We start from the raw sequence: 13,852 nt of genomic DNA on the forward strand, positions 1-13,852 counted from the left end.
GCAGAGCAGGTGCCACCCTCGGCGAGCCAGCCCCGCAGCCAGCCCGGCCCCGCCGCTGTCCAGCTGTGCAGCACCACCGAGCCTCGGGCACCGCGGCTCCCCGACGGCTCCCAAGGCCGCCTCAGGGCGCTGAATGGCTGCTGGAGCCTCCAGGTTTTGGCCAGTGAAGCGTGACATGGATGCGAGAAGTGATCACCACATGGGAGAAGCAGGACTTTGCTGCCCAAAACTACCGGAGGGGACGAGCCGAAGGGACACACGGCATAACCCTGCCTCACACAGGGTTTATTTCGCTCTCTTGCGAGCAGCCTCCCCCTCCTCAGTCGCTTCCATCGACGCCCGGCTCCCTCTCCCACCACCATGCCCACCGTGTTTGAACAGCCCGGGCTCGCCCCCACCGAGGCGGGACGGGGAGGCGGCCCCACGGCCACCGCACACAAAGCGGCCGCCCGCCGCCACCGGCCTGCTGCGAGCGACGCCCCAGTCCCCGCCTCAACCTGCAGCCTATGAGCAAGGAGGCACCGCCCCGAGCGGCGGCGGGATCGGGATCGTACCCGTGCCCGCCGCCGCGCACCGCCGAGGAGAGCGCCGCGCTCCCGTCTCGTCCCGTCCCGTCCCGTCCCGCGGCCCCGCGCCGGGGGAAGGAGGCGAGAGAGCGGTGGGTGCTGCCGCCGGGCAATGCGCGGGGGCGCCGGGAGCGCCGCCGCTGCGCCGCGCGGCCGCAAGGTGTCGCCGTTGGCAGCGGAACGGGGGCGCGGCGGGCGCGGCGCCGGTGCCGGTGCGGAGCGCTGAGCGCGGGGCCGCCCGCACGGGGCCCTGCCGCAGCGCGGCGGCGTGAGAGCCCCGCTGGCCTGCGGGGAGGCGATCGCTACCGATCGTGTACAGAGCCCTGCGTCGGAGCGACTCCCTCGCCCGGCCACTTCCCTTAGCCCTTGTTTATTTTCAACTGCCCCGGGGGGTTGCGCGCGAGGTCGCAGAGGCGGGAGGTGGGGAAGCGACGTTTCTTGGGGCCGGCGTGGTGCGGCGAGGGGCGGCACACGGGCCAGGGGCGGCCCCGCGACGTCCAAACGCCCTCCGGGAGGATAAAGAGCGAACGGCGCTTTTGGCGCCAAACGTGGGGCCCCGCCCTGCGCGCGTGGAGCGGGGCGGGGCCGGCGCTCCCGCCATTCTCCCGCTGTTTCCCAGTGCTCCCTCCCAAGTGTGTCAGTTTTTTTTGGTTTTTTTTTTTTTTTCCTTGGCTTTTTTTTTTTTTTTAATGCCTTTTTTGGGGGTTAATAATATCCAGCCGCTTCAAAGGCAGGCAGTGACAGTCATCTGTCTGCGAGCAGAGGGTGGATGCGGAGGCCGGGGCGGCCGCGGGGGCCGGCGGGCGGGCGCGGAAAGTGCTACAGACACAATCAGCTGCTTTTTTTTTCCTCTCCCCTTTTCCCTGCCACTCCTCCCCCTCGCACACCCACCACCATCACCACGGAGGTAAGAAGAGGAAGCTGCAGGTTCTGGGCTGCAGGACAAAACCCCAGTCAAATAAATCCAATTCCCCATCGCGTTTGAGTTGCCGAACTGGGAAGGATGGGGCGGGTGAGGGAGCGCAGGGGCAGAGCGGAGCCTGAATGGGGTTCTCATTGAGCAGAAGAAAATCGTGGAGGATATTTGTGTTTTGGTTTGGAGCTGTCGCATTGAGATCGCCAGTGTTTTGTAGGTGCCTCTTTACTGCTTTGCATTTTAAACAGTTCAATGTATTTCCCGAGTAGAAAAATGCACAGTCCTGGAGGCGCTCAGGGGGCGGGGCGGGAGCGCAGCTGAGCCGAGCCGGGCGCGTTTCTCGGCGTTTCATCATAAGGCTTTTCATGGATTTTTTTTCACCCCTTTTTGGTCTCCGTCTCAGCGTCAGCTGTTGTGAACCCAGCAGAACAATTTCCTTTCGCGTTACCTTAACCGAGCTGAAGGGAGACGCTGACTGGATTTTTTTGGACTTTAAACATTTTTTTTTTTTTTTTTTTTTTTTTTTTTTTTTTTTTTTTTAATGTCTGATGCAACGGAGCTCTCGGCAAAGGAATGGGGCTGTGGTTGACTGACCGTGGGTAGTGAGTGGGGGGTCCGGCCGAGGTAAGGGCAGCAGCGCGCACTCGCCGGAGGTGAGAGCGCTGGTGTGTTTGCAGGAGGTTTGTGTGCATGAAGTGGCCGAATGTGCGGAGTTGCTGCCCTTGCAACCTCGTTGTTGTAGGAAAAAGGGGAGGAAAACTTCCCGTACCTTCTTGGCAAATCCGGAGGCTTTGTTGGTGGCGCCGGGGTGGTTTTAATGCATTTTTGTGCGTGAGGTTATTACATAAGGTTGATAATTTCTGTTGCTGCTGGATTTCCCCTCCTCCCCCTCCCCCCTTGTGTTGTGTGCGGATTTCGCTGGCTCGCTTTGAGTGAATGAACTGGCGATTTGCGAAGTTGCAAAGAGCCCCTCCGCCCCCTTTTTTTTTTTTTTTTTTTTTTTTGCATCCTTCTCCTCTCCCCTTTACACTGCTCCGCAGTGACAAAAGGAGTAAACTTCCTCTACTTTTGCTGGCATATTAAGAAGCCTTTCTGGAGAGATTACGGTATCAAAGCCATGCATCTGTCTGCAGTTACTGTGCTGTTTTGAGCGTTTGAAGCGGTTTGGGGAGAGCAGTCGAGGGCTATGTACACAGGCTGTGCATCCCCGCTGGACTGTGCAGGCTGGATTTGTGTCCCCACGGAGTGGCGGGGCAGGCTCTGCACGGGGGAACACTACCTGAGCACTTTGATTTCAGTATCTTGAGTCGGGAGGAGAAAGGTGTGTGAGATGCATTTTTTTTTTTTCGCTCAACTTTCTAAAGGCTCCTTCTTGCTTGCTATTTATGATGGGACTATTAATTTTTTTTCCTTCCGTTAAGAGGGAGTCACGTTCGTCTCTGTTAGTTCGTATTTTTAATTGTGGTTTTGTTGTTTTCTTTTTTTTTTTCTTTTTTTTTTTTCTTTTTTTTTTTTTTTTTAATTTCAGGTCGTGGGAGAACCTCTCTTGTTCCCCTTGGTGGAAATATCGATAAAACCTGTGTTTGAAACTATTGTTTGACCCAGGGATCAGCAAAAAAAGACCCATTATGCCAGGAATGGTCAGTAAAAACCCAGACCTCGAGTTTGACTCTCTGCAGCCTTGTTTCTACCCGGACGAAGATGACTTTTATTTGTGCGGGCCGGACTCCGCTCCCCCGGGCGAGGACATCTGGAAAAAGTTTGAGCTGCTGCCCACCCCTCCTCTGTCTCCCAGCCGGGCCGGGCTCCAGGAGCACCCTCCGGGGGGGGGCCCGGTGCCGTGGGGAGGAGCGGCTCTGTGGGGCTGCCGCCCCACCGACCCCGTGGACTGGGCATCGGAGCTGCTCCTGCTGCCGCCCGAGGCCGACCTGTGGGGCGGCGTGGACGGAGGGGACTTCTTCGAGACGGGCCCCGGCGTGACGAACAATCTCAACTCCATCATCATCCAGGACTGCATGTGGAGCGGCTTCTCCGCGCGCGAGAAGCTGGAGCGGGCGGTCAGCGAGAAGCTGCAGAGCAAGGCGCCCGCCGCGCCGCCGCCGGTCCCGGGGGCCGCGGGCAGCCCCGCCAGCGCCCGCGCGGAGCTGGGCGGCGCCGTGCCCGAGTGCGTGGACCCGGCCGTGGTCTTCCCCTTCCCCGTCAACAAGCGGGAGGCGCCGGCGGCGGGCGGAGGGGCTGCGCGGGGCGGCCGCCCGCCGCGCCCCGCCGGGGACAGCCGGGCGAGCAGCAGCAGCAGCTCCTCCGGGGACGACATGCTCAGCGACTCGGGTAAGCGCTCCGGCCCCAAGGTGCGGGGGTGGGGACGGGGGTGGCGGCTGCGGCCCCCCGCCGGCCGCTCCGGGGGCGGGCGGGGCGGCTGCGCCCCGGAGCCGGGCCGGGTGGGGCGCGGGGCGGCCGGCAGGCGGCAGCAGGCGCGGCCGCAGCGCGGAGTCCCGCGGGGGCGGCGGGTACGGCCCGGGGCAGCCCCCGCACGCCCCTCGCCCTGTGCCGGCTGCGGCGGGGCCGGAGCCTTCACCGGGCAGCAGCTCCGGCCCGGAGGGGCCGCGTGGTGCTGGGGACCCTCCGGCGCCCTGATAGTCTCCTGCCCCTGGGGGGCTCGGGGGGGGCGGCATTGCAGCTGCCACCGCCACCCTGGGCACAGATTTGTGGGGGATGACAGTGTGCGCGTTCCCTTGGCGCCATACGGGCAGGCTGGAGCTAGACTAGTGATCCTTTAGAGCAGTGCTTGTACTGACAGAGCCCAAAATGCCCCAAACATCCTCTCTGTGTGTACGCAGAGAAGTCCACTTGGGCTAAACCACAGTTTGGTGTGTGTGGATGAGCCGGTCCCTATGACCACCGCCACAAACTTGGTGATCCGTCCCGGGTTTCAGAGCCTGCTGTCCCTTTAATGTCTGGTTTGACAGCTTTGGGTGAGGAAGCACTTCCAACAGCTGTCTTCTTGGCAGTGCACCAAGCGCCGGCTTAAAGGGTCCCCGGCTGGAGCAGCTTCACCTTCTGCCTCAGAACAAACCCAGCGATTGTTTTGTTTTCCGGCTGCTTTTCTACCAAGCAGGGGCTATGTTGTGGTTCTGTGCTTGCCTTTTGTGCCGCAACTCGACGATTCCATTCAAACTACATACATTCTGTCTAAAAATACTTTTCTGCCTTTGTGATTGTGTGGGTGGTAGCCCCATTTTGACTGAAAATTAGATGTGTTTAAAAAATCCCATCTCATCAAACTTACTAAGCTTTCAGAAATCCCCGTTCTTTGCTAATTTCATGTGTATTACATAGTTTTACAGATCTATATCTGATAGCAGATGGTGGGTGCACCCTGGTTTTGCCATCAGTTAATTCATTATTGCTTTTACTGGATATATATTTTGTCAATAAATACTGATACTTGTAATCAAGGTATTTTCAGGGAGAATAACATCTGTTTTATTTTCTGTCCTTTATTACCAGAAGATGATGAAGATGAGGAGGAAGAGGATGAAGAAGAAGAAATAGATGTTGTTACAGTGGAGAAAAGACGCTCCTCTACCAACAAGTCTGTTACCACCCTTACTATTACAGTGCGTCCTAAAAATACCACTTTTTCATCAGTCAGGACACAGCAGAATGGACTGATATTAAAGCGTTGTGCCCCAATTCACCAGCAGCATAATTATGCTGCTCCTTCTCCATTCGTGGAGACTGAAGAGTCTCCACCGCAGAAAAAGTTAAAAGTCGAGGTGCCCCGTCCAGTAAAACCCACGATCCAACCAAAGCTTAAGAGTTCAAGTCCTCGGAACTCTGATTCAGAGGACAGTGAACGTCGACGCAACCATAATATCCTGGAGCGTCAACGACGTAATGATCTACGGTCAAGTTTCCTCACATTAAGGGACCATGTTCCAGAACTGGTTCAAAATGAGAAAGCTGCAAAAGTTGTGATCTTGAAAAAAGCCACTGAATATGTTCATTCTCTTCAGGCAGAGGAGCAGAAGTTACTGCTAGAAAAGGAAAAATTGCAAGCCAGACAAGAACAATTACTAAAGAAAATAGATTACAAGCGGACTTGCTAAACTTTTTTTTTGTTTGTTTTGGTGTTTTTTTTCTGGCTGATCAGGACAGTCATTGCCACTTTGCACATTTTTGATTCTTTATAAAAAAATTGTGTTTTTTGACGTTAAGAATGTTGGTTTTAATTTCAATCCAGTCCCTGAAGTAATCGACAGACTATATTATCCGGGTACGGAGCAAATGGATTTTCTTGCAAGGAGTTTATTGCAAGACTACCAAACAACAATGGACTGCCTTTGTTTTTTCTTCTTAAGAACTGTAGATGGTGGGGATTTTTTTTTTTTTAAGTGTTGTGAGCATTTGGAGCTGCTGATGACATCTAGTTGAGTTTTAAAATGTTCATTCCTAAGTTTTATGGTGCTTATGTTCTAACAGATGTTACTTTAGGGGTTGGCATTTTGTACCCCTGTGGGAATTTCTGTAAATACCATCTACACACTTGCCTTTTGTACATGTCTTGGGTTATGAGAGGTGGCTTTTGCTGCCAGTATTAGACTGGAAGTTCATACCTAAGTACTGTAATACCTCAATGTTTGAGGAGCATGTTTTTGTATACAAATATATTGTTAATCTCTGTTATGTACTGTACTAATTCTTACATTGCCTGTATACTTTAGTATGATGCTGATACATAACTAAATTTGATACTTATATTTTCGTATGAAAATGAGTTGTGAAAGTTTTGAGTAGATATTACTTTATCACTTTTTTGAACTAAGAAACTTTTGTAAAGAAATTTACTATATATGCCTTTTCCTAGCCTGTTTCTTCCAGTTAATGTATTTGTTAATGTTTGGTGCATAGAACTGGGTAACTGCAAAGTTCTGTGTTTAATTTCTTCCAATGATGTACATTTAGTGCTGCGTCTTATAGCACTTTGAAATACCTCATGTTTATGAAAATAAATAGCAATTACATGATGTGCCATTTACTATTTTTCTTTTAAATAAAATCTTTAACTGCGGTATTGATGAAATACAAAAAGCATGGTCCCATACCCTTGGCACTTAAGTCTTGGCACTTCAGCTCTCAGACTGTAGGTGACCCTACAAAGGTCATGTGGACAGGACATTTCCATTTCTGGTTATATAACAATTGTAGTAAGAACTGTGTTCCTGGTATTTCATACTTGTGTTGTCAGGATCCATCACAGGGGAACAGATGTACCACACTTAATGGAATAACTCCTGTGTCTTGCAAAGACTCCTCAAATATCTACTGTACCCAGAGAATTGTGAGGGATCAGAAACATGGCTAGCAAACTTCTGCTAAGGGACTGGCCTCTGTGGCACACAGGTGAAGTAAACAATGGAGGTAGACTTGCCAAGGCATAGAAAATTAAATACTTGTAGTAAACAAAGATCTTAACTTGGCTGCAGTTTTTTGCATTAGGAAAGCCTCAAAGCTGTCCATCGTTGCACTGGAGAATTAATGTTCTTGTTTGTAGCTGAAGGTCCCATTTGTTACTACATTAGTTAGTAAAATTGAAAATATTAGGGAAGATGCAGAGCCATGAAACCAGCATCAGGTGAAGATGGAACTTGGTTGTCTTGAGACCTGGCATATGGTGTGACAGGAATAAGGCACTCAACTCTATGAAATCTGCTTGGTCATTGTAGTAAACACCGTGAGACCAGTTGTTCTATTTTCTAGTCTCTACAGGTATTTTTGACGTTGTCTTTCCTCACACTGAATCTGAAAAAAAAAAAGAAGATAGGAATTAATGACCAAATGGCCAGTAAGTACTTTTGGGATCCACTTGCAAGAAGCTCACCTGTCACATCTGCCCCTGCTTCAGCCACAAAAGAAGTAGCTTGTCTGGTGATGGAGGTACAGAAATCCTGTATTTCCTATGAGGTAACAGGAAGAGCAGTGTGGGGGCAAAACAGCCCCCACTTAGTGGATGTGCCATATGTCTATCCCTACGGATTGCTGATGGACTCATAACCTGTGTGCTTTTGGGCACCAGGCAGCTTCTGTACCATGACCACCAAGAACCATACGTAGATCAGTGCAGTAAATCCAAATCTTCAATAGGCATAACACTGTGGATTCAGCTAGGCCTACACAAGCATTTGAAGAACTGGCCTGAACAGAGTTAAGATCTAAATTCAGACCCAACCACAGTTGTCCCATATACAGAATCTTTGTTTTGATTTCCTTGACATGCTTCTTCCACTTTCCAGCTACAGTGATAAAACAGTAGATAGAGACAACTGGTGTGAACAATTACAGTGTACATTTAATTTTACTAGCTAAAACAATTTTTAGCCCCCTTTTTTTAGCAATTTCTGTTGAACTCCTGTTGTACTGTTTTCAAACAAGGTATGCGTCAAATGAGTATTCTTGAAGAAGGAAAGTCCCTTCCCATTCCCCTTCCCCTTTCCCTTCTTCCCCTTCACTCTCATGGAGAACTTTGGTCCAAATCCTCCATTCAAGAGTGAACTCTGGGTCAGATCAGGTTGCTCAGGGTCACACAACCAAGGCTTGAATATCATAAAGGATTGAGATTCCACAGCCTCTTTGGGCAACACATGTTTTTTGCCTACCATGACTGATAAAAATTTTTGTACTATCTGGAATTTTCCTTGTTGCAATCCTTGTCCATTGCCTCCTGTCTTTTTGTGTTTAACCTCCTGGAAGAGTCTGGTTGCACCTTGTCTGTAACCTCCCAGTAGGGAGTTGAAGACAGCAATTATTTCTTTCTCTTCTTGAGACAACCCAGTTCTGTCTTGCCTTGTGGTAACCAAGCATTTAAAGTATAATAAAGGTGTCAAATACTCAGATTTGTTTGGATATTCAACACAAATTCCATCTGAGAGCCTCTATTTCTCACTATATAATGTGGGAGATTTGGTCTGATTCTTTAGAATTCAGTGATAAACGTCCAGCTGATGTCTGTGGAGATAGAATCTGGTGCCATAATGCTCCCATATACTGGATCGTTTGCCTGCTTCTCTGTGCTGTACTAGCGGTACTTTGGCACTGTCTTTTTTTTTTTTTTTTTTTTTTTTTTTTTTTTTTTTTTGTCTTTTTTTTTAATAGGAAGTTGATAGGTTTGTTTTCATATCGTCATTGTAGGGAGTAAATTGTCAAGGTCAAATACTTCTGGTAAAAAAATCTCAGTTGTAGGATGTTAATAAAGTTACAGTTGTTAACTAGAAGATTTCTTTTGTAGTTACATGATAAAAATAATTGAGAGTTGAAGGAAAGACAGCTTTTGAAAAGAAGTGAACAACTAATTGTGTAATATTTTCTGTAGAATCAGTACAGTAACCAGAATACTACATAGAGAAGGACATAGAATCATAGCTGCAGCCATAACAAAAGATCCTTTTGCAAGTGTATCTAGAGTGGGGAATCCATAAGGACTCAGTCAAATAATGAATTGAGACATTATTGCCTTTTTTTTTTTTTTAATACATACCTACATTTGCATAACAAATGCAAATATATCTGTCTGGAGAATCATATGTGGCAAGTACCTAATAGCTGCTTATTACAAAGCAGATATTGCTGATTCCTGAAAGGAGAACTGAATTCAGTTGATCTCAGTCTTATTTGATCTACTATAAAAATTGCCAAGTTCTTTTTCTTACAAGACAGAATTTGCTGATGGTGGTTTTCTCCAAAATCACATATCCCAGAGGATGCTCTCCTTCCCTCCTTCTGTTTATTTTCTTTAAAATACCACTAAGAACACAAGGGACTTGTAACACTGAAATGAAATGATTCCTCCATAAATTAGTAGAAGTGAAACACCAGTGGGAGACTTTAAAAAGGTGAAATGTGTTAATCGTATCATTACCACTTGGTCACCTGTTGCCGTGAGTGCTAAGTGCATTTCTCAAACCCTGAGCTGCTGTTATAGCAACTTATCACCAGGTCTTGGCAGGACTCCTTGAGAGATCACGAAATATATAATTTACAGTTTGCTCCTGGGAAGTATACTGATAAACCAAGCTAGAATAAAATTACTTCAAATGGGCAACATTCTTAAGCTTGAATTTCCTGGCTTCTGGCTGGTTTAAATCGGAAGATGTAATTTTATTTAAAATATTAATTTTGAGATAAAGAATTAATTTTTAATGTACAATTGCCAAATGCTACATCATCTATACCTGGGTTACTTCTCCTTGTGTCCACTTCCCATTTCCCTTTTCCGTTCCCTGTCTCTTTTTCTCAGGAACACAAAGCCATCAAACTTAAAGGGATTTGAGGTGTCACAGCAATGCTTTTAAATTAAGCAGGGATTTCAATAGAAACAGGAGATATACAACACTTCCAGAAATCTCAGAAGAAAGCAGTGCAAAACGTGGAAAAGAAGCTCACTGTAGAGCCAACATGGTGGGTTTTGCCTCAGCACTTCTGGCTGCTCCTGGAGCACTGACAAGCCTGAATTCAGAGCCCTTGGTCTGTTCCAAGACAAGCTTTCACTTCTGCTGGACTACCTGTCCAATTTCCTGCCCTACATCAGTTTTTTGCAGCCTATCTGCTTTTACTGATCCTGCAATGAAGCTTGGCCACCATAAACCAGACATTTTGCCACTGGGTTGTATGACGTGATAAGTCCTGATGCCTGCAGATCTTTGAGTCTCATCCAGGTTTGTGCCCTTACTGGCCAGATCCTTCTCTTGATAAGATTTTGGTATTTTTGCACAACAGTCAACTCAGAGAAGATAAAATGAATTCTTGATCTCTGAACCATGGAGGTTCCTTGTATGTGTACTGGATGAATAGATTAACATACATGCTATGTGCACACAGGGATTCCCTAAGTGTTGATCCATGAGCCTTGCTAAATAAAGCCTAGTGTATATTTTAACTGAGTAAGTTACAAGGCTGTCCACTTGGCCCTTTGAAGAAAAAGCAAACAAAGCCATTTTGTTTCCTGTATTTATGATCACAGTATGACACACCTAAATATGCAGAAATTAAAAATAAGCATCTACAATGTAATCATAAATAATGGCAAGTATTTTTTAACTCCATGGTGAAATGGATGGGTGTGTAGACTTATCAGACTTAAAATTTATCAAACTTATAACTGAATTATGACCTATTTATTACTGATCTCTGAATTGTTACATTTTGTATGCATGATCATTGTTAGGCTCCATATATGCTATTATGGCTGCTCTGTTTGTGAGCTATGTCATTTGCCATCATACAGTGTTTCCATCTGACATTATTTAGATAAGTGGAGACATTTTCATTTTATGGAATAATAAGATTATTTAATTTTTCTTATTCTGTGCTCCCAAATTCCCAATGGCATTTGTCTGCTTTAAGTGTTTACTGCTTTCTATCTGCTTTCTGTTTTCTATACTGCAGCATTTAGGGAAAGGAACTGTCTTCTATGTTATCTGTCTGAAGCCGAGTTAGATTGTCTCTGTGAGTGGCTGTATCAATTATAAAACTGTAACAAAGTCCTGTTGTCTAACAGCTACGTATAGCTTAGTTTTATATTAGGGGTAGGATGAGTCATGCTGTCTACATCTGTCTAGTTTCACCTTCTAATCTACAAGCTTTACAAGCATTAGAGAGTTTTAAGCAACTAGCTGCTTAGCTTCCTAATTCTTCTTATGTAGTCAGCAGAGAGATGCAGGCTCTTCCTGGAGCACAGTCCAGAGCATCTGCATTGGGCTTTACCTGGAACAGGCCCAAGCACTGCTCTGGACCTTGAGGAAAGAGTAATTACAGCATGCAAGGGGTGATTATGGGAACTGTGTTAAGGGCTGCTTTACTGCTGCTGGGCAACCAGGTTACTTGATCTCTAGCTGATCTTACTTACTATATGAAATTTAAAGCAATGATTTGGAGAAAACTGCAGGCTAATAGATACTTTACTTAGAATAAAACAGTGCATAAATGTAGGATACATAGTTAATCAGCATAGTTGTTTTGTTTGCAATTAAATAAAATATTTCAATTGCACTTATCTCCATTTCGCTTCCTAACACCATCAAAAATAAATACATAGTGTTTTAGTGTTCAATGATTTCACTTCCTCACAGAACAAATCAGTGTAATTAGAATATTATTTGGATGGATATTTTTAGTATCTGTATACAAATAGATTTTTCTTCTGCAATACATGGCAATTACATTTAGGCAAAATCTTGCTTCTTCAGTATGATACAGACTTAATAAAAAGTACATTGTGATTAATATTGTAATCAATTTAATTCCAATATCTAATTAACATTGCAATTCATAGTGTAGGAGAAGAAGGAACTATCTAGTATCATACACACATTCAATGTTGTCTAGTACCTAGGAATACTCAGAAAACATGTTTAAAACCACTTAGAAAATTTCTTCTTTTAAATTCCTAAGATCAGGGTTAAAATATCCTTGAAATATTGTTATGAATTTGCTTTTTAATATAGAAAATATTTGTGTCTTATAAAATTGTCATTAGATTTGGCACTCTATTATTTTTTAAACAATTTGCCACTTTATTTCTTTTGAAGCAAATGTTCAGAAAGGAACAATATCACAGAAAGGAAATTGCACTGTTTCAGTGCTTAGTCACCCTCAGAATTTGGTCCTATAGAGCTAGAAAATAATATTTAGATTACTAAATCATGTGCTGAAATGAGAGTGGTGACATGTAACAACCTCTCCCTGGAAGAGTTTTTTTTTATTTTTAAAGAGATAATTAGAGGCTCATGCTTGATAACTCTCCTCTGTAGGAAATTTGGAGCATGTTTGGTTGATCCCCTTAAAACTGCATATACTCTTAATTAAGACTTACATAATTCTTTGTAAAAGAAAATCTAACTTAGTTTTATCTCAAAACCTGGTCATCAAAAATGTACTGTAAACTGTGGTTCTAATGGCTTCTTATTTCTCATTTTCTCCTACAATCATGATTTTTGGTCATGGTTCCAAGGCAACACTTGTCACATCCTCAATAATTATGATTACAAACATTTCTCTAAAAGCTTTGCTTCAGGTCAGACAAGCCTGGGTAAACCACAGTCCCAAATGTATTATTTCTCAGGTGTACAAGATAATGTTGTTGTAAAGTGTTGTGCTGTGAAGCCATATCTTTATGAACATTTCCTTCAAATGGGCTGCTAATGAAGCTATGTAATGATTTCAATAATTTCAAAAGTTTTTATTATCTTCAGCCTTTAAACATTCTTATGCTGATCTGATTCATTACTTGACTTTTCTTTTGCTTTCTTTAGCTAAGTAGCCCTACAGGAGGCAAGAGGGATTCATCTGACCAAATACAATCTTCTTCTAGTCAATAAAGAAAACAGGTATTTTTAGTGCACAATTAATTTTATTGTTAAGTGGCTATTTAAAATGACATAAATTAATCTCACCCTGGAAGTGCTCATTTTGGTGTGGATTATGGAGAAGTCTTGGAGAACCAGATACAGGAACCAACATTGCAGATGTCTAATGTAGGGTTTGGTTTAAGACACTTAAACCTGGATGTCTGTAGATATCTAACTGAAAGCTTGATATCTAGGTGCTGTTATTGTCAGTGAAGTCTGGATAATGATTCAGTGTGGATGTCTGTTTTAGGGTGAATTGGATTAATTCTTGAGGTTCAGTTCTCTGTACTGATCAGCTCTCCAATGGCCATAAAAGGCACTCCAGGTATAGAGTGAACATATAAATACCTATACATTAACACCTAATTTCAGTACCTTAAACTACAAGCTGAGTCCAAATACTCCTGTCTTTCTTCCATTTACACATTTTAAAAGTTTTGCTGGAGCTAGTCAAGTAATCTTAAACCCAGTTCTGTGTAGTTCATCTTTTCTGCAACACTGAATATCCTTTTTGCTTTGGTTGTCTATTATAGTATCCCCGTATCTTTAGCATCTTTGGATTTCTTTCATCCTCTCACAAGCCCTGTTTATCACCAATATATAGCAATATTCATCATTGCCAGAAAATTGCTTGCATTACTAATATAATTCTCTAAAACATCTCTCACATTACCATATTGCATGGTGGGCAGGACCTTATTTTCTCCTTCTCACACCTACACAAAACTCATTTACAGGGCATGTTGATACATTTCAGATGGCAATATACTGACAACATTTTATATTAAATTAAATGATAGCACATCTCACTTTTTTTTCTTTAATTTAAAAACACCAAACAAACATGACAGGAGAAAAAAAAAAGAAAGTAGATGAACAGTTAGAAAAACCACTAATAACTTTTATATGTACATTTTTTGTTGGATCTCTGATAGTTTGAACTATTTCAGTGTTTCTCTTTTCTTGTT

The 13,852-nt window shown here is 44.8% G+C and overlaps 1 protein-coding gene across 3 annotated transcripts; it reads left to right on the forward strand.

Annotated features, from left to right (window-relative positions):
• Positions 1-563: 563 nt before the first annotated feature.
• MYCN (MYCN proto-oncogene, bHLH transcription factor) lies at positions 564-6,509 on the forward strand. 3 transcript variants are annotated; one of them, XM_053974650.1, is made up of 3 exons: positions 564-658; positions 3,011-3,810; positions 4,990-6,509. In XM_053974650.1, the coding sequence occupies exons 2-3, from the start codon at positions 3,111-3,113 to the stop codon at positions 5,589-5,591; spliced, it is 1,302 nt and encodes a 433-aa protein (XP_053830625.1). In that variant the 5' UTR covers positions 564-658; positions 3,011-3,110; the 3' UTR covers positions 5,592-6,509. The 3 variants fall into 3 exon arrangements, with proteins under 3 accessions (XP_053830625.1, XP_053830627.1, XP_053830626.1); XM_053974652.1 differs by having other exon boundaries at positions 4,993-6,509; XM_053974651.1 differs by lacking the exon at positions 564-658 and adding an exon at positions 2,550-2,803.
• The last annotated feature ends 7,343 nt before the right edge of the window (positions 6,510-13,852 follow it).

The sequence above is a fragment of the Vidua macroura genome, chromosome 3 (assembly GCF_024509145.1).
Source record: "Vidua macroura isolate BioBank_ID:100142 chromosome 3, ASM2450914v1, whole genome shotgun sequence".
Taxonomy (NCBI): domain Eukaryota; kingdom Metazoa; phylum Chordata; class Aves; order Passeriformes; family Viduidae; genus Vidua; species Vidua macroura.

Bases quoted from the DNA above. Each gene is read 5' to 3' on its own strand.
- MYCN (XM_053974650.1), top strand. From the start codon at position 3,111: ATGCCAGGAATGGTCAGTAAAAACCCAGACCTCGAGTTTGACTCTCTG. The intron at 3,811-4,989 runs GTAAGCGCTCCG...CTTTATTACCAG, and splicing joins CGACATGCTCAGCGACTCGG to AAGATGATGAAGATGAGGAG.